Source organism: Podarcis liolepis (genome assembly GCF_965112155.1).
Source record: "Podarcis liolepis genome assembly, chromosome: Z".
NCBI classification, from domain to species: Eukaryota; Metazoa; Chordata; class Lepidosauria; order Squamata; family Lacertidae; genus Podarcis; species Podarcis liolepis.
Window position 1 is genome coordinate 19,713,234 of NC_139570.1, and position 26,862 is coordinate 19,740,095.

At 42.9% G+C, this 26,862-nt stretch overlaps 1 protein-coding gene and 1 pseudogene across 2 annotated transcripts in view; one reads left to right on the top strand and one right to left on the bottom strand.

Annotated features, from left to right (window-relative positions):
* LOC310698058 (putative G-protein coupled receptor 34) overlaps nucleotides 1–26,862 on the top strand; it is a 197,003-nt pseudogene that overhangs the window by 144,680 nt on the left and 25,461 nt on the right. The gene's annotated exons all lie outside the window — the stretch shown is intronic.
* LOC310697896 (nucleophosmin-like) lies at nucleotides 15,311–25,833 on the bottom strand (the record flags this gene model as incomplete). The annotated part of the gene is made up of 3 exons (XM_083484498.1): nucleotides 15,311–15,668; nucleotides 20,713–21,209; nucleotides 25,725–25,833. The coding sequence occupies 3 exons, from the start codon at nucleotides 25,831–25,833 to the stop codon at nucleotides 15,630–15,632; spliced, it is 645 nt and encodes a 214-aa protein (XP_083340624.1). The 3' UTR covers nucleotides 15,311–15,629.

Consider the following 26,862-nt stretch of genomic DNA (forward strand, 5'->3'; position numbering starts at 1 on the left):
ATAAAATCCAGTTCTCCCCCCACCCAAAGACTCCCCTCAACTTCCCCTTCTGGTTCTTTAAGTATTTACTAATTCTGCTTACATTATTCTACCTCAATTTCAAAGTCTTCTAACTAAATGCTCTTATATTATCCTTTTTATACAATATTATTCAATTTCCATTGTATACCTGGTTGTTTCCCCCTCTTCCTCTTCTTTTTTTTAAAGGGTTTTTTTATTTTTCATTTTTCAAAGAACAAACTCTTCCATGGCTGCAGTTTAGGATTCAAAATAACATCAACCATCGTGCTCTGAACCTCTCCCCAGCTTGCCGCCTTTACAAGACTTCAACTTCTTCCCCCAGGTCACCCATTGTAAAGACTCTCCTTTCAAACTCTGCTTTGTTTTCTGAACCAACTCAGAACTGCAGAAAGGGCCTCACGCAACAGTTCTAACACACCACACACAGATTAAATTCTAACATTTACTGGATACTTTCCCCAACATAGGAATCCTCCCTGGGGACGACCCTGCACCCACTCGACTGCTTGGCCAGGCAAAAGCTCCATTCCCCTCAGCTGGGCCATCGGCTCTGAACTTGACTTGAGGGGTTGAGGTTTGCGCTTCACCCCTGGGTTTAACCTGGGACTTTTGCCAGTGCATTTCTGAGATTCTGGTTCACAAGAATGGTCAATTTCCACCTGGTGCTTTTCATTAACAAGGGGAATAGTGAAGAGCGAAATCAGAGCCAGTTGCAGCAGTGTCAGGCCATTGAACAAGGCACCAACAAAGGTGAACACCCACACTATAAACTTTTTTTTTTTTGTACTAAGCTTTTCATTTTTTTGTACTAAGCTTTTCAGAGAGGGACAGGCACACAAAAGGGTTGCGAAACACAAATATGATGCAGCCTTTCTGGCTGTTAGCATCCCCTCTTCTTTTTTGTTAATTAATCCCTGAATGAACCTCTCTAATGCTTGTGCCTGATGAAGCGCTGCATCTTTCTTCTCTCCTTTTGCAGACAGAATGAAAATTCAAATGTTTTTCTTTTTCTTGGTTTTTTTGGATGTGAAAAATATCTTTATTTTCAAGTCCTACTGAATGAAGAACTGTCCCAGGAATGGCTTGTCCCACCCTCTGCTGGATGGTCCCTGGGAGGCGGACCAAGGCAATGCAAGCCACCACAATCACAACACTCAACACGGTGAATGAGAGCGGCAGGAAGAAGCTCTTTAAATTCTTTTTTGTTCTTTTTTCTGAGAGTGCACAAGGTTCTTGTCTTAATTACAAAAATATCAAATTACAATATAATGCAGAGGCTTTTTACACACAGAATATTAGAATGGTTTTCTACCAGAAGGTAAAGAAAAAGTGTTCTTTTTTACTTTCTTTATTAATAAACCACTTATTCGTTTTAAAGCTATTGTTATACAAAGTTGCAGGACATACACAATTTTCCTTCGATAGGGTTTGCTCTTTCCCCCGCCCCCCATTTCTTATCTTTTCTTTTTTTGCTAAGAGCAAATACTAGATTTCTCTCTCCACCTTTTAAGGCAAGTTAAATGCGACCCTGCAAATTTAAATTACTTCTTTATATCTCCAGCATAGTATAATCTCAGTCCAGGAGTTAACAATCCTGACACAGCAAAACTCACAGTATCAGCAGCACACATTCTCTTACTTCCAACCTTGTTGTCAGCGTGTGTTCTGAGAGTTTTTGTGTGTTGTGTGTTGTGTTTGTGTGTGTTGGGTGTGAGTGTGCTGTCCTTCTACGGACATTGCAGCCTGCAACTTCCTCCCTTTATTTGCACCACCAGTGGACACCAATCAATCCCAGAGTGCCACTCCTAGGCACTAAAGAAAATTCTGGAACCCTTTTTAAAGCCTCCAGGAACTTTTATCTGTTTCTTAAAGAATGTATTCCTAACACCCCCTCTCATTCGAACAGAATACAGTATTATAAACATATTCAAAAGTATTCACACATCATACAACACAATTCCCAAATTTATAGCCATTTGTGCATGTTGTTGCTTTCAATGATTGTCTTTCTTTCACTTAACAAAAATCTTCCATCAATAGATCTATTGACCAAGATAGTTTTTTGCTGGTCCTAAATATTTTGCTTTGAACTGTTTCCTTAGTTGTTTTGCAAACTCCTTTTCCACAAGAATTCTTGTAGCTGCCCCATCGCTATCACCTCCACCAGTTTGTCCCAAATGGGGGCGGGTATTAAAATTCCAATTCCCCCCCCCCCATTTTGCCTTGCTAGCCAGTCCCATTAGCTTGGCTCTTTGCGGTCAAATTCCTCAATGTAACCTAGAAGTATTCATCCACATCTGCCATACGTTCCACTTGGCTATCTGTGCTCTACACCAAATATATTGTTTTGTCTCATAGGCCGGCTTAAGATGTGAAGATAAAACTAAAGATTTTGCTCTAGTTGCCGATCATTCTTGTTCCTTCCTCCTGGTTAATAGTTGTTTATTTGTTTGGAAGCCTGTTATGATGCTCTGCCCTGAGTTGTGTGGCTGTACCACCTGATGGCATGTTTGTAAGACAATCCTCGTATAGAAAGAGGGCAAAGCGTACATATAGCTGATGTACGTACAGAAACTGTAGGAAAACCGGCAATTTTATATTTTAAAAAGAAGAATAGTACAATTGCAGTACCAAAGATTTGCACTGACTGTAGAACTTGACTTGAGGGGTTGAGGTTTGCGCTTCACCCCTGGGTTTAACTTGGGACTTTTGCCAGTGCATTTCTGAGATTCTGGTTCACAAGAATGGTCAATTTCAACCTGGTGCTTTTCATTAAGAAGGGGAATAGTGAAGAGCGAAATCAGAGCCAGTTGCAGCAGTGTCAGGCCATTGAACAAGGCAACAACATAGGTGAACATCCACACTATAAATTATTATTATTATTATTATTATTTTGGTTCTAAGCTTTTCGTTTTGTCAGAACGCATTTTTTGTAACTTCAATACTGGTAAGCATTCTTTGTTTTCCAATCTTGTCGTACTACTCTTCTTCCTCCTCCTCTTTATCTCGGTATTCCAGCGGTTCTTCCTCCACCCCCCCTTTGAGAAAAGGTCTGGGTCATCCGAAAAATCTAGTGAAGAGCGAAATCAGAGCCAGCTGCAGCAGTGTCAGGCCATTGAACGAGGCATCAACATAGGTGAACACCCACACTATAAACTTTTTTTTTTGTACTAAGCTTTTCAATTTTTTGTAGTAAGCTTTTCAGAGAGGGACAGGCACACGAAAGGGTTGCGAAACACGAGTCAAACAGTAGTATGATGCAGACTTTTTGGCTGTTAGAATCCCCTCTTCTTTTTTGTTAATTAATCCCTGAATGAACCTCTCTAATGATTGTGCCTAATGAAGCACTGCATCTTTCTTCTCTTCTTTTGCAGACCGAATGAAAATCCAAATAAATGTTTTTCTTTTCCTTGGTTTTTTTGGATGTGAAAACTGACTTTTCTTTCAATCCCCACTGAATGAAGAAATCATAACAACTATCAATAGGGATCATAGAGACCAGCATTCACATTCGATAAAGCTCTGTTTCAACATTGTCCATTCGAAAGACGACTAGAGGTCTCAGGAGCCCCTGCCCCTCATGCGCACCCGGATCCACTACTCTCCCCTACTGGAAGAGCACTGGTGGTGGGGGGACTCCTCCTGGATCCTGGCTGAGGTCCAAGGAATGGCTTGTCCCGTCCTCTACTGGATGGTCCCTGAGAGGCGGACCAAGGCAATGCAAGCCACCACACTCACAACACTCAACACGGTGAATGAGAGCAGCAGGAAAAAGCTGTTCAAATTCTTTCTTGTTCTTTTTTGGGAGAGTGCATGAGGTTGTTGTCTTAATTACAAAAAATCAAATTACAATATCATACAGAGACTTTTTACACACAGAATATTAGAATGGTTTCTCACCAGAAGGTAAAGAAAAGATATTCTTTTTTCCTTTCTTTATTGATAAGCCACTTACAAGTTTTTAAGCTATCGTTATACAAAGCTGCAGGGCATGCACAATTTTCCCTCGATAGGGTTTACTCTTTCCCCCGCCCCCCTTTTCTTTTCTTTTCTTTTTTTGCTAAGTTCAAATACTAGATTTCTCTCTCCACCTTTTAAGGGAAGTTAAATGTGACACTGCTAATTGAAAGTCCTTCTTTACATTTCCAGCACAGTATAATCTCAGCACTCTGAAAGTTCTGCCGTTTGGGTGCAATCAAACTGCAGAATCTGAACTACACACAGACTGATAGCCCGCTATGCACCATTGAATTTTTCTTCAAAAATCTGTCGGCCTGGAATGACACAATATCAAATTTCATTGGACAACATTGCTTTTCACACATGCATACTTCTCTTCCCCCCTTATAATGGAAGCAAATAAGTCAAGATAAGGGGAGGATATCTCTGCTGCTGCTTTCCTAACAAATATTCTAAATTGCTAAGGGTTCATTTTGGCACAAGGAAGATGTGCTCTTCTTTTCTTCACTCCAGTTCATCATGGTGAGAAGTGTCATTGATAACTTCTCCATCTCTAGTTTCAACAGTCTTGATAAGAAGTGTTCTCTTGGAGTGCGTGTCTATTTGGATAGACTCAAGGTTTGTTTCTCTCAGGTTCAGGGATGCAAAAGTCGGAATGGGCATTGTTATTCTGCTCTCTTCTCCCTCCAGCAGTTTCCTGTAAGTGGCAATCTCAATATCAAGAGCCATCTTTACATTCAGAAGGTCTTGGTACTTGTGCAGATGGCAAGCCATTTCTTCCTTCATGTTTTGGATCACTTTCAATCAGACTTTATCTGCAAAAAACTTTTCAAAAGCATTGCAGGAGATCTTGGGGTCCCTACCTGGCCCCGATAACGAAGGTGGTTCCGATAGGTTAGTGGCAGAGTTTCCTCTCCTCTTTTGAGCAAAGTTCGGGTGCCCGTTCTGCAGCTTTTAAAGAGAGTAGGGAAGTCTCAGCTGCGGGAGGATCTTGCCCCTTCTTTGCCCCTTCCTCTAACACGATCTGCAGGTCATAGATCTAGTCGATAACGTGCTGGAAGATTTCCACTTGGCTGACTTTCGTGCCTTGCGGGATCCTCGGCACCAGCTCGCGCAGCTTGGAGTAGCAGTCATTCATGTTGTAAAGGAGGTTCTTGAGCTCCTCCTGAGCCGGGCTGTGGTTTTTTTGTTTTGGGAAGACTCATCACATTTTATTGAAGGCCTTTGCAGCAGGAGTCACTGGCCAAGGGGCTTCATTCTGTTGTTCGTTCCCTGGGTGATGGTGAGGCTCTGATCAGAGAGGCAGCACACAGCTTGCTTCCTAGCAGATCCTGACTGATATGAGTGGGGCTGATTCCTTTCATGGCCATGTATATATTTTAAAAACAGAAATGCTACCTTTGCAATAGCAAATATTTTCACTGATCATAAAGTTGAGCGGTAGTTTTCCTCTTCCTCTTTCTTTTTAATTTTTTTTAATTGGGTTTTGCAGTCATACAATGTTAAAATCAGCATGATCATCTTAAACATAAGAAGAGAAAAGGATGAAATAAAATCCAGTTCTCCCCCCACCAAAGACCCCTCAACTTCCCCAGGTGGCCCATTCCCTTTCCTCCTTCTCCTCTTCCACCACCACCTCCCACCAATATCTTCCTGAGGTGAATTTTGCATGGCCCAGCACGTAGAGCATGCTGTCGAATCTCCCAGGGTTGTCCAGCGCGTCTTGCCTTTCTTCTTCTCAAACTCTTCAGGTTATAACAAGAAAAGGGTGTTCTGTTACTGGCTCCAGAGTGACACTCACTTTGTTCAGTGCCTGCATTGGTAGCCCTTTGCATTTCTCCATGGTATCCTTCAGAAATGAATTTTTCTGAGTGTAAATTATGAGTCTCTCTTCCATGCCTGGAGAGATTCCCAGCAGTGTCCGCCTTCTTTTCAACTCCTGAAACCTGGTCACCATAGTCCCGATGCCCTTCAGGAACTCAATAGCGGGCAGGTGGCACTTCTTCTCCATTTCTGTGCGTCTCACACCGAGACCGGCGATATCCTCCGAGAGCTTGGCAATATTTATTTCCTTTTTCTTCTTCATCTCCTTCTCCAGATCCTCCAGCTCGGTCAGCCAAAAGCGATGCAGCTCCTCCAGGAAGTTGCGCATCTGCTCAAAAGCACCCAGGATCTTGTTCTTCTCCTCCTCTAGCTCCGCCGGAAATGCCTGGCTCTTTCTTCTTCAGCCAGTTTCAATTTCTCCTCCATTTTGCCTTGCTAGCCAGTCCCATTTCCTTGGCTCTTTGTAGTGAAATTCCTCAGTGTGACCAAGATGTGTTCATCCACATCTGTCATACGTTCCACTCGGCTGTCTGTGCTCTACACTAAATTTATTGTTTGGTCCCATAGGCTGGCTTAAGATGTGATGATAAAACTAAAGATTTTGCTTTAGTTGCCAATCATTCTGGTTCCGTCTTCTTCGTTAAAAATTGTTTATTTGTTTGGAAACCTGTTATGATGCCCTGCAGTATGCAAATAGATAAAATCAAATGTTTCCCCTTCCGTCTCCTCCATCTTCGCCTCTCCTGCCAGGCGTGGCCATTCATATTTGTCGCATGTCCCTTGCTGCTAACAGGGCCCTGCGCTTCCCGCGACTGATGGTGCCAGTCATTTGCAAACAAACATCAAATTCAAAATCCATACTCATTTTCTAACACAAGCCTATAACATAGATTACCTAAATTAAAATATATCTAATTGCACTAGGCTTCCCTTTGCTGTATGTAAATACAATGCAATCAACAGATTATATTATAAATGATATTATAGGTTCCTATATACCCCCCACTTCAACCCAAAAAAATGTTGTTAAAAAACTATAATCCAAAATATACATACAAGCTGCATATATGTAAAGTTGTTGTTTTTTTGTAGCCCTTATTTCTGAGCAAACGACAGATCAGTCCACATTTGTCACAAGCTGTTGCAATGTTGGAAGTGTGCGATTTGAGTAAGAAATCTCCTGACCAGTAAATTAGCATGAAGAATCTGAGTGTTCAGAGCTTTAAAAATAATAATAATAAGAATTGCGAGGGATTCAGTCTGCTTGGAGAAAAGGAATGAGAAAGTACATGAAGATTGCGGAAAAACTTGGAATGTGTCATTCTGCAAAGTACTAATATTGCCGTAGTAAAACAAGCCAAGCTAGAAGAGTCACTCAGGATATTCAGGATTGAACCACACACCATTGGTGGGACATCTTTTCAGGATAGAGCTCTACCATGACCAACATTTTAAATTTGGCTTGGCACCCTGTGATTATACTGGATTTTGGTGTTTTGATGTTGCTTATATTAGTGTGTATTTTCTATGTTAAAGTTAAACATTTGTATGGGGAAAAGGTATAGGTGTTTTTGGTAAGGTATTGACAAGGGATTGTATTGGGGTGCAGAAAATGAGAAAGGACACTTGTGTTGAGGGGTTTGGGAATACCCGGCTGCGAGTAACACAGGTGCATCCTCCGCAAATTTGGAGTGTGTGCAGTAACTGAAAGGTTCATTAAGGGCAGGGTGTGAACTGTGTGGCTGTTAACAGGTTAACAGTCTTTACCTGATTTGTCACCTGATTTGTGCCATAGGCTGTATTTAGAAGGGTTGATTATTGTTTTGGTGTACCTGATTATTCTGTTAGGGCTTCTGTCCCCCTCGCAATGTTTCTTTCACACTACATTACCTGTTGTTTCATGGAACTGTGTTTTTTCCATCTTTTACAAAGGAAATGGGGCTGCTGCAGTTGGAAAGATGCCTTGCTTGGTCATATGGCACAAATGGTTGGAGCCCCATGGTATTAAAGTTTAAGACACGCCTGCAAGGAGCACTCTAAATGTTCTGCCATTTGGGTGCAATCAAGCTGCAGAATCTTTTAGCTTTTTCTGTCCCTATGTATTCTAAGGTGTGCATCCTCAGAAAAGGTTGAGCGTTTTAAGTGAGACAAAAGTTCTTTGATGGCAGGGTGTGAATTGTGGAGGAGGTTATACATTTTAGATAGATATTTTCATTTAGGCTGGATTAGAGTTCCCTTTAGTTTTGATATTTCTGCAGGAAACCCTATTTTCCTTGTCTTTCATTCAGTTGGAAGTATTGGAGCCAGCCTGTCAAATATATATGGATGTCAAAGTTCTTTCCTCTTTATTTATTAATTTCCCCCTCTAATAACATTTTATATGCTGCCCAAATTCCCTTCATGTTTTTCTTCTTAACGCCAAATGCTTCGATGGGTGAAATGCACCAAGGGCTTGTAGGTTCCAGGAGATATTTATATTTCATCCATGGTTTATATAAGACCTGAGTTGTGTAGCTGCATCTTCTGTTTTGTGCTATAGGCTGTATTTAGATGTGGTGATTATTGCTTTGGTTTTCCTGATTATTCTGTTAGGGCTTCTGTTTATTTTTTCCAATGTTTCTTTCATAGTACATTACCTGTTCTGCCAGGGAACTGTGTTTTTTCCATCTTTTATAACGGAAATGGGGCTGCTGCAGTTGGAAAGATGCCTTACTTGGTCATATGGCACAAATGGTTGGAGCCCCATGGTATTAAAGTTTAAGACATGCCTGCAAGGAGGTGTGGGCCAGCTCTGATGCAGAGCACTCTGCATTTTCTGCCATTTAGGTGCAATCAAACTGCAGAATCTGAACTACACACAGGCTAATAGCCCGGTATGCACCATTCAATTTTTCTGGAAAAATTTGTGGGCGTGGTGTAATACAATATCAAATTTCATTGGACAACATTGCTTTTCACACATGCATGCTTCTCTTCCCCCCTTAAAATGGAAGCAAATAAGTAAAGAGAAGGGGAGGAGGGGAGGTTATCTCTGCTGCTGTTTCCTAACAAATATTCTCAATTGCTAAGTCATGGTTTGATTTTTTGTTAGCTGCTTTGAGCTTTTCAGAAGGAAAGGAGAGGGAAAGTGCAACCAATTTAGATGAACCAATACATAAAGATATGAAAGGAACCCGTTGTTTCTGTATACAATGCTAATGTTACCATGAACAAAACTTTTTATTTATGTTTTGTTTATTGGTGTAGAAACATTGTATGAAGCCCTGCAGCATGCAAATAATATACAGATGGATACATTGAATGTTTCCCATTCCTCTCCCTCATCCACGACCAGCGGGCCATTTCCCTTGCCAGTCCCACTTCTCTGTGAAGTTATATATCTTGATGAGACCGAGATGTGTCCCTCCACTTCTGTCGCATGTCCCGCTCGGCTACCTCTGGCGTGTGTCTCTTGCAGCTGATGGTGGCTGTCATTTGTATCCCCATAACAGCAACCCCACCGCTATCATCTCCACCAGTTTGCCCCAGATTTGGACGGGGGTGGGGGGGAATTTATTATATACATAATTTTCTTTCAGGCTGCACTTCAAATGTGCAAAAGCATACACTCTGACAGCACCAGAAAAAAACAATAAGGTTAACAGTTTTTACCTGATTTCTCATATTGTTTTAAACACAATGAGCTTCACAGAAAACAGAACATGGAATCTAGAAGCATCCTCAGTTATATGCTAGCACTTGATTGTAGTACTCTGACTCAACAAAAGAAATAGAAATCCAACATAGTCATCACAATTAATTTACTAGTCTCTTCAAGACTGTATTTTCTTTCCAGTGTTTTGATCTCCTGCTTTATATATAGAAATACACTTTGGGGTAATTAAATTTACAGAAAGCTAAAGCAAAAAAAAAAATTAGTTATGCTGGGGAAAAATCGGGGGTTTATAAAAAAAATAAGATTTTCTACATAGCTTCCCTACCCCTATTGTCTCCACCAATTTGCCCCAGATTTGGAGGGGGTGGTATTAACATTCTGATCTCTCCTCCATATTTGCCTCGCTGGCCAGCCCCATTTCCTTATCACTGTGTGGTCAAGTTTTCTCAGTGTGACCTAGATGTGTTCATCTACATCTGTCGTATGTCCCACTCGGCTACCTGCACCCTGAACCAAATTAATTGTCTGGTCCCATAGGCTGGCTTAAGATGTGGTTTAAAAAACTGAGGATTTTGCTCTAGTTTGAGTTGCCAATCATTCTGGTTCCTTCCTCTTGGTTAAAAGTAATATATTTGTTTGGAAACCTGTTATGATGAGAGTTGTAGGGCAAGGAGGAGTAAATGGGGAGCATAAGGAGCCTGGGAAGACAGACAACCACACCCACCCACCATGTTCCAGCCAATGTTCTCAGTTGCAAACACCTTTTTCTTGTATGTTGTCTTGTCTCTGATCCAAGTGACAGCAGACAGCTGCATAGGAGCTGCTGCTGGATCACACTGGGTTGATGGCCTTTCTGGAATTGCACACTTCCCGGAGGTGTCCAGTGTTCCAAAAGTGGGCACCGGTAGTTCAGTGAAATACTTGCAGGCCACTTCAGAAGTGTCTTGACAGGAGTTCTTTAATAGCAGGGTTTGAGTTGTGTGGCTGTACCACCTGATGGCGTGTTTGTAAGACAATCCTCGTCTAGAAAGAGGGAGAAGTGGACATATAGCTGATGTACGTACAGAAACTATGGGAAAACCTGAAATTTTATAGTTTAAAAAGAACAATAGTACAATTGCAGTACCAAATATTTGCACTGACTGTAGAACTTGACTTGAGGGGTTGAGGTTTGCCCTTCATCCCTGGGTTTAACTTGGGACTTTTGCCAGTGCATTTCTGAGATTCTGGTTCACAAGAATGGTCAATTTCCACCTGGTGCTTTTCATTAAGAAGGGGAATAGTGAAGAGCGAAATGAGAGCCAGTTGCAGCAGCGTCAGACCATTGAATAAGGCACCAACAAAGGTGAGCACCTACACTATAAACTTTGGTGGGGGGTTTTTGTACTAAGCTTTTCGTTTTGTCAGAATGCATCTCTTGTAATTTCAATACTGGAAAGCATTCTGTGGTTACCAATTTTCTCGTACTCCTCTTCTTCCTCCTCCTCTTCATCTCAATATTCCAGTGGTTCTTCCTCTTCCCCCCTTTTGAGGAAAGGTCTGGGTCATCCAAAAATTTTACTTGCAAGACAGAAGTCACTGGCTTGTTATGTGGCCTGTCCTTTTTGCTTCCTCTGTCCCTCTGTGTTCTGAGGTGTGCATCCTCAGAAAAGGTTGAGTGCTTTAAGTGAGACAAAAGTTATTTCATGGCAGAATGTGAATTGTGGAGGAGATTATACATTGAATGGTTTTGCGCCATAGGCTGTTTTTAGAAGTGTTGATTATTGTTTTGGTTTTCCTGATTATTCCATTAGGGCTTCTGTCCACCCCCACCCCCACCCCCCATGTTTCTTTCGCACGGCATTACTTGTTGTTCCATGGAACTGTGTATTTTCCAACTTTACAAAAGAAATGGGGCTGCTGCAGTTGGAAAGATGCCTTACTTGGTCATATGGCACACATGGTTGGAGCCCCATGGTATTAAAGTTTAAGACACGCCTGCAAGGAGCACTCTAAATGTTCTGCCATTTGGGTGCAATCAAGCTGCAGAATCTTTTAGCTTTTTCTGTCTCTATGTGTTCTGAGGTGTGCATCCTCAGAAAAGGTTGAGCGCTTTAAGTGAGACAAAAGTTCTTTGATGGCAGGGTGTGAATTGTGGAGGAGATTATACATTTTAGATAGATATTTTCCTTTAGGCTGGATTAGAGTTCCCTTTAGTTTTGATATTTCTCCAGCAAACCCTATTTTCATTGTCTTTCATTCAGTTGGAAGTATTGGAGCCAGCCTGTCAAATATATATATGGATGTCAGATTTTCCAAGGGTTTGGTGTCTCCGCTATGCGTGTGTGATGGGAAAACTGTTGAATCTCTTCCACATATAATGTTCAACTGTCCCCTACATAGCATAGCCAGGACTAAATTCCTGGGCCCTGCTTTACTGCGCTTGGTTGACAGGCCTGTTGAGTCACACGCCGCACTGCTTTTGCAGGATACAGATCCTTCTGTTACTCTGCAGGTGGCGAGATTCCTGAATGCGGTTATCTCACACGCAAAAACCACCAAAAAACAACAAAAACATCAAAATCTAATCGGACAGTTATGATGAGAGTGCATGTCGGATCTCGTCTTCAGTTTTCCTTTTTCTGTGAACCGTCCCTTGGAGCTCTCCGGGCCACATCCTGTTATTTGGCTCTGCCCAATGACCCACCCTTGCATCGCAGTGTTCACCTTCTGTTGTCAGATATTTCGGTTTTTAAGCCTTTGTGCTTTTTTATGTTTGTACATATTTTATGGGCTAATAGCCGTAAATAAATAAATGAATGAAATGAAATATATGGATGTCAATGTCCTTTCCTCTTAATTTAATTATTTCCCCCTCTAATAACATTTTATATGTTGCCCAATTTCCCTTCATGTTTTTCTTTCTCAAGCCAAAGCTTTCGATAGGTGAAATGCACCAAGGGCTTGTAGGTTCTAGGAGATATTTATATTTCATCCATGGATTATATAAGGTCTGAGTTGTGTAGCTGCATCTTCTGGTCAGGTGTTGGCAAGGGATTGAATCGTGATGCAGAAAAGGAGAAAGGACCCTTGTGTTGAGGGGTTTGGGAATACCCGGCTGCGAGTAACACAGGTGCATCCTCCGCAAATTTGGAGTGTGTGCAGTAACTGAAAAGTTCATTAAAGGCTGGGTGTGAACTGTGTGGCTGTACCACCTGAAGGCATGTTGGGAAAGGAATCCATATTGGTGTAGGAAAGGCTGAAGCATACATATTGCTGATGTATGTAAACAAACTGTGGAGGAACCTGCAATTTTTTATTTCAAAGGAAAGATAGTACTTGAGCAGCAGCTATGAAAAGGAAAGCAGAATCTGTGGGAAATCCTGTAATTCTATTTACATAGTATAGAGGAAGGGGGTGGGATGGTGGGGGGCTGCGGAAACCACCCTTCTGCAAATGGCACCGATGACGAAGCCGGGAACTCGGCCTGCTTTTCTCCAGGTCTCATTAGCAGCAGCAGAAGACGAAGAAGAAGAAGGAGGAGGAGGAGGAGGAGCAGGAAGGGACAGGGCAGCCAGCTCTTTGCTGCTTTCCAAGCAGAGCACCCTTTCTGGCTGTTAGGATCCCCTCCTCTTTTTTGTTAATTGATCCCTAAATGAACCTTCCTAATGACTGTGCCTGATGTAGCACTGCCTTTCTCTTCTCTTCTCTTCTCTTCTCTTCTCTTCTCTTCTCTTCTCTTGCAGAGAGAATGAAAAATCCATTTTTTTTCTTTTAAAATCATTTTTTTTACAAACATCAAATTCAAAATACATATTCACTTTCTAACATAAGCTTATTACATAGATTACCTAAATTAAAATATATCTAAATAATCTAGGCTTTCATTTGTTGTATGTAAATACAACACAATTAACAAATTATATTATAAATGATATTATAGATTCCCATATACCCCCACTCCCCTTCACCCATGTGTGAACCCAATATTTTACTTCTTCCATCTTGTTGTGTTCTTATAATTTAATAATTATTCAATTGATTCTATTATTTTCTTGCTTACGCCTGCATGTTTTACACATTCTCTATTAACATTTGAATTCCGGGACCATATTTTTTCATTTATTCCTTCACTCCATCCCACTCTCTAATTATTCTCTGATTTGAGTGGCCTCTTATAATTGCTGTCAATTTTGCCGTTTCTACAAACTCACCGATTTTGTTTTGCCATTCTGATACTGATGGAATTTTCACTCCCTTCAGTTTTTTTGCAATCAATATTCTGGCAGCTGTTGTTGTGTAAAGGAATAGATTTTTCTTGTCTTTGGGGATGTCATTAGATATTTGGCCGAAAGCTTTCATGAGGTGATCTACAGCAGGGTTGGGCAGGATAATAGCCCAAAATCTTTTACAAAGGAAATGGGGCTGCTGCAGTTGGAAAGATGCCTTACTTGGTCATGTGGCACAAATGGTTGGAGCCCCATGGTATTAAAGTTTAAGACACGCCTGCAAGGAGTACTCTGAAGGTTCTGCCATTTGGGTGCAATCAAACTGCAGAATCTGAACTACACATCTGAACTTCCCATTCCTCTTCCTCATCTACGACTAGCGGGCCATTTCCCTTGCCAGTCCCACTTCTCTGTGAAGTTATATCTCTCAATGTGACCAAGATGTGTCCTTCCACATCTGTCGCATGTCCCGCTCGGCTCCCTATGGCGTGTGTCTCTTGCAGCAGATGGTGGCTGTCATTTGTATCCCCATAACAGCAACCCAACGGAGGATGTTGGCTCCCTCAATATTGGACGGATTGAACCCCCATGGCCAGGATTCAACCCAGATGGGAATGCATTTTATTATCTGTGTTTTCCAATAATTCTTTTTTTAATTTTTTAATATTCTTTTATTTTCAATGCAAAATCATAACAAAAATTACAAACATTAAATCCAAAATAATACTGTACAAACAAGAAAGAAAAACAAAACATACAAAAAAGAAAAGAAAAACAAAGTAAAAAACAAGACAAAAAATCATTTTTGTGAATTAATCCCTGAATGCACCTCCCTAATGAGTGTGTCAGATGTAGCACTGCATTTCATTTCTCTCCTCTTGCAGAGAGAATGAAAAATCCAGATAAATGTGCTTGGGATTTGTCAAGTCCAGAGTCTGGCTCTTGTGGATCACTTGCTGGCTGATTCCAGTGGCTGCAAATGGTTTCATTGTACCTCCTGAAGGAGGCATTCCTGGCTGAGAGGAATGCAAATGCACCCTCAGCAAATGTGGAGTGGTTGAAGTAACTGAAAAGTTCAGTGCTGGCAGGGTTTGAGTTGTGTGGCTGCAGGTATCCGATGGGGTGTTTGCGAGGGACTCAGTCTGCTTGGAGAAAAGGAATGAGAAAGTGGAAAAACTTGGAATGTGTCATAATGCAAAGTACTAATATTGCCGTAGCAAAACAAGCCAAGCTAAGAAGAGTCACTCAGGATATTCAGGATTGAACCACACACCTTTGGTGGGACATCTTTTCAGGATAGAGCCCTACCACGACCAACATTTTTAAAATTGGCTTGGCACCCTGTGATAATACTGGTTTTTGGTATTTTGATGTTGCTTATATTAGTGTGTATTTTATATGTTAAAGTTAAACATTTGTATGGGGGAAAGGTATAGGTTTTTTTCCTCAGAGAGGGAAGGAGGAACAGATTAGCTAAGCATGGAACCTTGTTGGACCAAGGGTGGAGTTTATGGGCAATCTATCCCGAAGAGATTTGTATTTCGAGGAGTTAGTGGTCTGACATGGTTACCCTTCCTGCCTTCTCTTCCTTCTCACTCTCTATCTCCTGAGCCGTGTATCAGGAGATTTTTAATGCTGGATATTTCTTTTTTTTTTTTTTTTACTTAAAATACTAAACTTTATTTTCACATTTACATTTAAGTTTCCCCATTTCCATTTTTGACCACCACTACTATGCATTATCAAAACATTCCATACATATTTGAAATTAAAAGGGTGGAGTCCTGGTCTTAAAAACCGAACAGGCATTTTGGACAACACATTCTTGGCAAAACATTCTGGACGACATTAATCAAGACTCTGTAGGGAAAGCTTTAGCATTTATAAAAAGGACAGCCAGATATTAATGGTTATACACACAGAACTGAAACTTTGAAAGGAGTCATTTGTTAACTTCTTGCTCACAGAGTCTGCCTCCACTGCCAGAGTGCTTGAATAACCTGTCAGTGTTTGTAGAAAGCAAAAAAAAAAAGAAGGAAAGGGTTCTGACCTCCCTTTATCTTCTCAGTCTCCTTGTCGGTACAAAAAGAGTCCACGGGAATATCCTTGCAGAGTTTTATTAAAAGTCTTTGTGCAAAACACGACTGAATACACACCAGCACCAACCAACCCAAACACCAGCCAACACCAACAAACCAACATCTCTCACATATATATACAGCCTGCTGCAAGCCGCTGAGTCATGCTGACCCAGCTTTATTCGCATTAAAGAAACAGCGGCCATTTTAGCCGTGACACCCCTTCTGTTTCTTAAATGCGAAAAACCCCAACAGAAACCATACATTACAACAATACAACAATACATTATATACATAAACCCAGTTTTGTCATCAGTTCATTATGGCATGTTGCTGGCAAAGGCTTGGTAAACAAATCAGCAATATTATCTTGTGATTGACAATACTCCAGTTTGATTACCCCATTCTGTACACAATCTCTCACATTCGCATGACAGATAGCAATATGTTTTGATGCGGATTTCATTATTTCTGAGCCCGCTAATGCAATGCACGATTGGCTATCTTCATACACTTGGATAGGCAAATCTACTTTACAATCTAGATCTTTTAGTATCTGTATAAACCACATGATTTCATTGCATGCTAGCGATAGGCTCCCATATTCTGCCTCACAGGATGAGGTCGCAACAAATCCTTGTTTCTTTGACCTCCATCCGATTATGGAATTGGCAAACATCATAACCATTCCACTTGTAGATTTTCTAGTAGCTACACAGCTTCCCCAGTCCGCATCAACAAATACTTCTAGTTTTTCATCTTGTGTACTAGATATCTTTAAACATACATTTAATGTCCCCTTTAGATATCTGATAAGCCTTTTCAAAGCACACCAATCGGCAGTACTGGGTTTAGATACACGTTGGCTCAGAACATTTGTAGCACATGCAATGTCTGGCCTTGACCACTGGCTTAAATACAACAGTGATCCTATTTTTGAGTGATACAACTCAGGCTGATCAAATTCATCATCACACAGTGTCTTTGGGAAATCTGGTGTCATGGGAGTCTGAACTGGCTTGCAGTTTTCCATGCCAAACTGCTCTATTAAATGAAGAATTTTCTCTTTCTGGCTCAATAGGAAGCTTCCATCAGCTTCCTGCCTTACTTCTACTCCCAAGTAATTGTTTACAGGCCCCAAGGCTTTAAGCTTAAACCTCTTTTCTAGTTGACTTGTGAGCTTCTGGATCTCATCTGTGGAACTCCCTGCCACAAGCAAATCATCAACAAAGACTAAGAGCATTAGATATTTGTTGCCTGTCCCCTTGGTGTACAAGCATGGATCAGCCACACTCCTTTTAAAACCAAGTTTTACAAGGGCTTCATTTAAACACTGGTTCCAACACCTTCCACTTTGTTTGAGACCATAAACAGCCTTTCTCAAACGCCAGACTGCACCATTCTCCTCTTCAAACCCAGGGGGTTGTCTCATTAACACTTCATGGTCTAAATTTGCATGCAGATATGCAGCATCAACATCAAAATGGTGCACTGCTAGTTGTCTTACAGCAGCAATGGAAAGCATTAAACGAAAAGTTTCACTCTTTACCGTGGGAGAAAACACTTCATCATAACTCTCCCCTTTAATTTGAGTGAACCCTCTGGCTACTAATCTGGCTCGAAAACGTGGCTCCCCAGATGCAAGGGTTTTCCTTTTGTAAACCCACTTGCATGACACCACTCTGCCACCAGGTGGCGGCATTATGACCTCAAACACTTTGTTACGTTTAAAAGAGTCCATTTCTTCTTTCATAGCTTGTTCCCACAAAGCACGTTCCCCAGGGGGTAAGTCTAAGACTTCATTATAACTTTGTGGTTCCACACAACTCACATTGCATACTCTCACTCCTCCTAGGGTCAAACGCTGAGGAGGTACACCCTTGTTTGGACGCTGGGAGCGCCTAGGCACAACTACTTCTTCTTCCCCCCTTATCTCTGACTCTTCTTCCTCTTCCTCTAGAGAAGTATTATCTATTGCCACATCTTTTGGGGAAATCTGTGCCTCCTCCTCATTCTGCTCTTGTGTTGCCAATGGCTGAGAAGAAGCCTCTTCTCTTACTTGCAGGGGCAGTAGGCAATCAGGGTTGGCATGGATTGCAGTCCATCTGTCCTGGTCAGCGAAGTCTGCACTTCGTGACAGAACCACACGTCCTGGGCATAAATTGAAACGCCACCCTTTGCCATAGGACTGATATCCCACAAACCGCAGTTTCTGCGCTCTAGCGCCCCCTTTCTGACGCTGAGCTTTGGGAATGTTTACATGTGCCCAAGAACCCCAATTATGGAGCATTGTCCACTCTGGTTCTTTCCCAAACAACACACGATATGGAATATCTTTTATAGAGCTAGACCAGGTTCTATTAATCAAAAAGTTCGCGGTCAGAAAAGCCTCGCCCCACAGCCTATGGTTGTGGCCCAATCCTGCATCCACTAGCAGGCAGTCCTTTACTGACTGTATCACAGCCCCACGTCTTTCACACAGACCATTTTCAGCAGGGCTATAAGGGTTAGTCAAACGGTGAGTGATCCCCTTACGTCGCAACCATGCCCCAAATTGTTTGTTCAGAAATTCTCCGCCCCTATCTGTTTGCAGCTGCACAACAGGCCGAGCGAAGAGCTTTTCAGCTTGGGCAACCCATTCTCTGAATGTGGGGAAACACTCAGATTTCTGCTTTAACAAAAACAGCCAACTAAAACGTGATTTGTCATCTATTACCAGAAAAGCATATCTGGCGCCCCCTTCAGTCTTCTGTGGAAAAGGGCCTATCACGTCACAATGGACAAGTTCTAAAACCTCTTTAGATACTCTGTCGCTTTTAGAAGCCACAGGCTTCCTCTTAGATTTGGCCATTTTACATACATTGCAATCTAGGAAACAGTTACAGCTATTTACTTTTAGGTTCTTGCACACCTTTTGCATTTCTGAAAGCACACGGAAATTGGCGTGACCCAGTTTTCTGTGCAGTTGATGTACACACCCCTTATGAACTGGCAAATTATCCTGAACCACCTGGGCTGCTTTAACAGGCTTGTCCTGCATTACATATAACCCATTTTCCAACTTTGCATGGCCACATACCTGAGTTCCATTCTTTATCAGACAGCCATCCTGCATGAACTTAACACTATACCCTGCATTAATCAAACAGCTTACAGACAGTAAACAATAGTCCAAACTGCTGACAAACAGAGTCTCTGGTAGAGTAGTGTTCAAGCACTGCAGGAAACATGTTCCCTGGCCATCAATCTTGCTTCTACGACCATCAGCAAGATAGATTGAGTCTTTTCCATTAGCTGGCTTCTCCAGGGTCTTAAAGTCCTCCCGACTATTGCAGATAATCCTGCTGCTGCCAGAGTCCAGCAACCATGTTCCTCGAGGTATCGTTCTCTCCTCTCGAGAAAATGCAGACACAAACTGAGCAGAACGCGTGTTCTTCTTCTCTGAAGAGAACCCCTTCTGCTTACGTTTCTGCGTCGATTGCTGTCTCTGCTCCACGTCGTCTCCTGGAAGTCTTGCCCTGCATTGACGTTGGAGATGCCCGGGTTGGTTGCATCTATAGCATCTCCTCACCGCCATGGCCAAGTCCAAACCTTGGCGTTGCTCCATTGGCAGATTCTGCTGCTGACCCCCTTTGCTGTAACTCCTCCGCTCTTGGAGTTCAGCCTGTCTATCTGACCTTCTTTCTGCTTCTTCGGTCAATCTGCCAACCACATACTCAAGGGTCAGATCTCGGGGACGCATACTCTCCATGCTGTTAATCACAGGCAACCAGCTTTCAGGCAAACTTGAAAGGATAATGTAGGTTTGGTCAGTCTCATCATAACGCTTACCTCTCTGCTGTAGTTGAAGAAACAGAGATTTCAGCGTTTGAAGATGAGTTGCCAAACTCTCACCTTCTTTCATAACAGTCCTGAACAGCCTTCTGGTCAGAGAAATTATAGTTCCAGCAGTTTCTCTGACATGCATTGCCCTTAATAAATTCCAGCACTCAAACGCTGTGCTGGCATTTGCTACATGCAATAACTGAGAGTTGTTCAAACACAGCATAATTTGGGCACGGGCCCTTTCATCTAGCCGTTTTTTCTCAGCAGAGTCAGTTCTCAAAACCTCAGTTTCAACACAGTCCCATAGTCCATCTCTCCTTAACAACTGCTGCATTTTAATTGACCAACTCAGCCAGTTGCTCTCTGAGAGAAGTTCAAAAGGGATGCCTCCCCCAATATTTACAACTTGGGAAGACTGGAAATCTGCCATCTCTGCTGGTGCTTGCTGAGCCCCTTCTGTGGGGCCTTCAGCAATCTCTCCTGACTCTCTCTTTAGAGTCCAACTGGATGGTCCTGGCTGGCACTCACCGGCTTCTAGCTGCTGCCTCTGTTGACCCTCAGGTCCCGCCTGGCTCTGCAACTGGTGTAGCCGCTCTGTGAGTCGCCTACTGTGGTCCTCTAGCAGTTCAAACTGTTCCAGTAGCCGACGCTGAGTGCTTTCCTGATCCTCAGATCCTAGCCGCTCCAGCGTCGCTGCAGACAGTTACAGCTTGCCACCAACTGCTCCAACGCACAGCCACTGGCTCCAGGCACCACCAGGACTCACCAGCTCCTTGCTGAAATGCTGTTAGTCGTTTTGCACTCTGCACATGCTCAGAAACACTGGGCCCATAACCTGTCAGTGTTTGTAGAAAGCAAAAAAAAAAAAAAAAGAAGGAAAGGGTTCTGACCTCCCTTTATCTTCTCAGTCTCCTTGTCGGTACAAAAAGAGTCCACGGGAATATCCTTGCAGAGTTTTATTAAAAGTCTTTGTGCAAAACACGACTGAATACACACCAGCACCAACCAACCCAAACACCAGCCAACACCAACAAACCAACATCTCTCACATATATATACAGCCTGCTGCAAGCCGCTGAGTCATGCTGACCCAGCTTTATTCGCATTAAAGAAACAGCGGCCATTTTAGCCGTGACATAACCTTCTGGTCCTCTGTCCTGAAACAATTCTTAATGTAATTCACAAACTTAGCCTCCACCTTAGGCAAACTGGTTCCCTTTTGTACGCTTGCCTGCATTTTTGCTTTCATCTCATCTACGGTGAAGGTTTTTGGTGTTTTTGGACTCTGTGGTTTCTTCTCTTTATGAGACTCCGGAGTTTTTGACTTGGGTGTTCCCAGCTTGGAATCTTTCCCATTCTGGTTTGATTTTGGTGTGTTCTTTGCAGAAGAATCTCGGGCAGGTTTTTTTGCTGGAGTCTTCTCTTCCTCCTCATCATCATCCATGTCGTCATCGTCATCATCATCATCATCTTCGTCGTCTTCATCGTCGTCGTCATCCTCTGTCAGCTTTACTTTTTTCTGTGGAACTTTAGCCAATGTCACACCTGCAGGCCTTTTTGCAAAAACAGCAAAAAAGCAAAAAATGCTGGATGTTTCTAGATATGCTGTAAGTCCCCAGAGTCCCTTGGGAAAGCCAGCTAAATGGGTGGGGTATAAAGATGTTGATGTTTGCGGAAATCTTCTGCCCTGTGGTTGGCAGCATAGTCTATGGACCTCAGGGATGTCAGTGAGCCCGTAGAGCTTGCCCGAGAGCCCTTGGAAGACTGTAAAGAAAGCAACCGAGCGCTAGATGAAGTTGAAGTGGCCTTCCTAGAAAAGGGAGATACTTCTTTAGATAGCATCCTCTGACTGTATAACTTAGTTAAGGGCACATGACTTGTGGGGTGAGGTTTACACTTCACCCTGGGGTTGTAGCTTGGACATTTGCTGAGGGGTCAAGAGGTGAGGAATTTGAGTCTGGTCCTTCCACAGGTTGGGAAGAAGGAGGTGGGAGGCTGTCCCCAATTTGAGAACAGGACAGTGCTTCCTTCTCTTCCCTCCTTCTTCACCGCCCCCTTATAACATGGAGTGAATCTTATGTCTTCCCTCCACAGCTTTTCCCAGTCATTTTGATATTTCTCCAGGGAACCTCATTGTTCTTGTCTTTTATTCAGTTGGAAGTATTGGAGCCAGTCTGTCAAATATTTATGGATTTCAATGTCTCAATTTATTAATTTGCCCTCTAATAACATTTTATATGTTGCCCAATTTCCCTTCATGTTTTCCTTCTTAACAGCGAAGGCTTTGATGGGCAAAATGCACCAAGGGGTTTTAGCTTCCAGTACTTATTTTTGTTGCAATGTTCAGGGATGCAAGAGAGGATATATTGTCTGATTATATCCTTTTCCAACTTGTGTTAACAAGTTCCACAATTTAGCAGAGTAACATTTCCCCTTTTTAAGACTTGCAGCGGATGCGTTTGCTCAGGCTCACTAAAGCCTCTATAATAACTGTTCTGGTATTTCCCCTTTTTCCTTCATAAAAGATAAGACACGACACAGTCTTCTATAAAAGTATAATAGGTTTACTCTTACATTCTGTTTACAATCAGATCCCAGAGGGCAGACTTAGAAACTATTCCATAAGAAGACAGTCCTTTTGTCTTGGCTGGAAGTCAAGAGGGCATCTTTGGCTAAGCAGATGTTGCTTCCTCGATGAGTGTGGAGAAAGAGAGAGAGATGGGTGCCCTGCTCTGTGCTTATGTCTTTACCATATTTTTTCATCTATTCCTTCACTCCATCCCTCTCTCTAATTATTCTCTGATTTGAGTGGCCTCTAATAATTCCATATACAAAAGTATTCACACATCATGCAACACAATTCACAACTTTATAACCAGTTGTGCTTGTTGTTCCATTCAAGCAACTCAATTATTGTCTTTCTTTCACTTAACAAAAAACCTCCATCACTGGTTCTCTAGATCAAGATAGTTTTTTCCTGGTCCTAAATATTTTACATTGAACTGTTTCCTTAATTGTTCTGCAAACTCCTTTTCCCCAAGAATTCTTGTAGCTGCCCCATTGCTATCGCCTCCACCAGTTTGTCCCAAATGGGGGGCGGGCGGTATTAACATTCTGATTTCTCCTCCATTTTGCCTCACTAGCCAGTCCCATTTCCTTGGCACTATGTGGTCAAATTCCTCGATGTGACCTAAAGGTATTCATCCACATCTGCTATACATCCCACTCGGCTACTTGTGCCCTGCACCAAATTTATTGTTTTGTCCCATAGGCTGGCTTAAGATGTGATGATAAAACAAAAGATTTTGCTCTAATTGCCAATCATTCTGGTTCCTTCTGCTTGGTTAAAAATTGTTTATTTGTTTGGAAACCTGTTATTAGGTCCTGCAGTATGCAAAAAGATAAAATCAAATGTTTCCACTTCGCTCTCATCCATCTTCGCTTCACCTGCCAGGTGTGGCCATTCATATTTGTCGCATGTCCCTCGCTGCTAACAGGGCCCTGGGCTTCCTGCGGCTGCTGGTGACCGTCATGTGCGGCCCAATAGCAAGAGCCCAGCAGTGGGGGATGCCGGGCCTCTCAATATTTGGGGAACTGAGCACCCTGTCTAGAAATACTGAGGGGGTTAAAGCCCTGGGTGGCCAGGAGGTCTGCTCAGTGTGCCCTGCCTTGTACCTGCAGTCAGTGATTCTGACTAACTGAGGCAACAAGTCCTGAGCAGAGATTTAGCTCTGCTGGGATCAGGAGATTCTGCAAATAGCAAGGGGCTATTAATGGTTTTGCGCCATAGGCTGTATTTAGATGTGGTGATTATTGTTTTGGTTTTCCTGATTATTCTGTTAGGGCTTCTGTCCCCCCTCCTCCCAATGTTTCTTTCACACTACGTTACTTCTTGTGCCATGGAACTGTGTTTTTTCCATCTTTTGCAAAGGAAATGGGGCTGCTGCAGTTGGAAAGATGCCTTACTTGGTCATATGGCACAAATGGTTGGAGCCCCATGGTATTAAAGTTTAAGACATGCTTGCAAGGAGCACTCTGAATGTTCTGCCATTTGGGTGCAATCGAACTGCAGAATCTGAACTACACACGGGCTAATAGCCCGGTATGCACCATTGAATTTTTCTTCAAAAATCTGTGGGCCTGGTGTGACACAGTATCAAATTTCATTGGACAACATTGCTTTCACACATGCATGCTTCCCTCCCCCCCTTAAAATGGAAGCAAATAAGTCAAGTAAAGGGGAGGAGGGGAGGTTATCTCTGCTGCTGCTTTCCTAACAAATATTCTAAATTGCTAAGGGTTCATTTTGGCACAGGAAGATGTGCTGTTCTCTTCTTCACTCCAGTTCATCATGGTGAAGGCGATCTTGGGGTCCCTACCTGGCCCCGATGACAAAGGTGGTTCCAATAGATTGCGAACCACCTGAAAGAGTCTCCTGCTGCTGTTTTCTGCAGATGCAATAGAGGCGCTGAAGAAAGTTCTCTTCGCCGTCACCACTTGGTAGGCTCAATGTTGAGCTCTAACCCATGTCCAGTCCGATTCAGAGTGAGTTTTCCACCACCAGCGCTCTAGCCATCTCAGCAATTGTTTCATCACCCTCAGCTCCAGGTAAAACCACGGGGCTGTCCGGGCTCCATGCAATCAGAGAGGACGCTTTGGAACCAGACAGTCAATAGCCCTGGTTAATTCCGTATTCCAACTAGGGAATCAGCTGAAAGGCCATCAACATGGGATAAAACATCCCCTACCACACTCTGGAAACCATTTGGATCCATTAAGTGGCAGGGGCGGACCATCCGAATCGGTCCCACCTCCCTGCAGAGGGGAAGGGTCATGGAGAAGTCCAGTTGCACCCGGAAGTGATCTGACCATGGCACTTCTTTTGTTTCACTTTTAGTTAGTGTCAGATCATCAACATCCATAGAGGTCAACACCAGGTCTAAGGCATGTCCGCGGCTATGAGTTGGGCCAAACTTATTCAGGGACAGCCGCATGGAGGCCATGCTTTCCACGAAGTCCCGAGCGGCCCCTTGTAAGGTCATGTCGGCATGGATGTTAAAATCCCCTAGGACAACCAAGCTAGGTGTCTCCAGGAGAACATCTGCCACGACCTGAAGCAGCTCGGGCAGGGAATCCTTGGCACAGCGGGGAGGTCGGTAAACCAAAAGGAATCCTGTATTGCCCCTATTGCCCAACTTCCAGAACATGCACTCAGAGAACTGGGTCTTCCCAATAGGACGCCTGGTGCAAACTAATAACTTCCTAAAAATCACTGCAGCCCCCCCCTCCCCGCCCACATGACCTGGGTTGCTGTGCGTAAGAGAAACCTGGTAGACAAGCAGCAGCTAAGACAGGCCCATCTGCTTCATCCAACCAGGTCTCTGTTACACATGCCAGGTCAAGTCCTCCATCCACAATCAGGTCGTGGATGGCAGTGGTCTTATTCATTATTGACCTGGCATTGCACAGCAACACTTTCAGGTCATGTGGGTTTCCCTTGCTGATTCCAATATCCTTCTGGTCAAGACCAGACCCGGAGGCAGGGATAGTCCTCAGACAATGACTAAACCTACCTCCTCGGTAATGAGATGGTCTGGTCTTAGTGTAGCTCTTCCTCCTGCCCGTGATCACTGAGATCGGGTGTCCCAGTGCTTCTGCCCCTGTGGAACCTGCCCCAGCCCTTCTGTTGGCTGAGGCCCACTCCCAGGCAGCCCTGACCCTTTCCCCTTAAAAAGCAAAATACAAACTATACAATAGCCTAACAAAATAGTAAAAGTAAAAACAAAGCCAAAAACAATTGTACTAAAATAAAACTAATCCCCACCCCAGCTCAACATTTATCCCACCCCAAACAAAAATAAAATAAAATAAAAATATATAAATAAAAACCACCATTCACAGTGCAACAATGTAAAAATGCTTTTAAAACACTTTAAAACATGTAAAATCATTTTCGACATTTGCTGCAGCAGTAGCAACAACAGCATAGGTGTCCTGAGGCCTTGCTGGAGCCTCTTAAAGCTGTGGTGGTGAGCGTGGGCCCCGCCCCCTAGGCCCAATGGAATTGGCCTGCAGGAGGGAGTGGCCTTCCCCAAAACTGCAGCAGCAGCAATGTGTGAATTCTTTGATAAGATATAAAACTTGACCCGTAACCAAAGCACTTTAAGTGAGACAAAAGTTCTTTGATGGCCTTGCGGGATCCTTTGGTGCCTTGCGGGATCCTCGGCACCAGCTTGTGCAGCTTGGAGTAGCAGTCATTCATGTCGTAAAGGAGGTTCTTGGGCCCCTCCTGAGCCGGGCTCTTGTTTTTTTGTTTTTTTTTTTTGTTTTGACAAGACTTGTTGCCTTTTTCTGAAGGCCTGTGCAGCAGGAGTCACTGGCCGAGGGGCTTCGTTCTGTTGTTCGTTCCCTGGGTGATGGTGAGGCTCTGATCAGAGAGGCAGCACACAGCTTGCTTCCTAGCAGATCCTGACTGATCTGACTGGGCTGATTCTGTTCATGGCCATGAAGGAGGAGAAACCAGCAGGGATTTGCAGAAGGGCAAGATTTCCTTCCTTAAGGCGGGAGAAGCAAGCAAGCAACCTCGAGATACTGCCCCTTGCTTGCCAGCCTGGTTGATTCTCTATTGTGTGCACTCAGAAAATGCTTTTCTTTGCAAAAAAGCCCCATGTATATATTTTAAAAACAGAAATGCTACCTTTGCAGTAGCAAGTATTTTGACTGATCATAAAGTTGAGCGGTAGTATTCCTCCTCTTCCTCTTCCTCTTTAAATTTTTTTAATTGAGTTTTACAGTTATACAATGTTAAAATCAGCATAATCATCTTAAACATAAGAAGAGAAAAGGATGAAATAAAATCCAGTTCTCCCCCCCCCACCCAAAGACTCCCCTCAACTTCCCCTTCTGGTTCTTTAAGTATTTACTAATTCTGCTCACATTATTTTACCTCAATTTCAAAGTCTTCTAACTAAATGCTCTTATATTATCCTTTTTATACAATATTATTCAATTTCCATTGTACACCTGGTTGTTTCCCCCTCTTCCTCTTCTTTTTTTAAAGGGTTTTTTATTTCTTTATTTTTCAAAAAACAAACTCTTCCATAGCTGCGGTTGAGGATTCCAAATAACATCAACCATCGTGCTCTGACCCTCTCCCCAGCTTGTCGCCTTTACCAGACTGCAACTTCTTCCCCCTAGGACACCCATTGTAAAGACTCTCCTTTCAAACTCTGCTTTTTCTGAACTAACTTAGAACTGCAGGAAGGGCCCCAACCAACAGCTATCTGGTCCA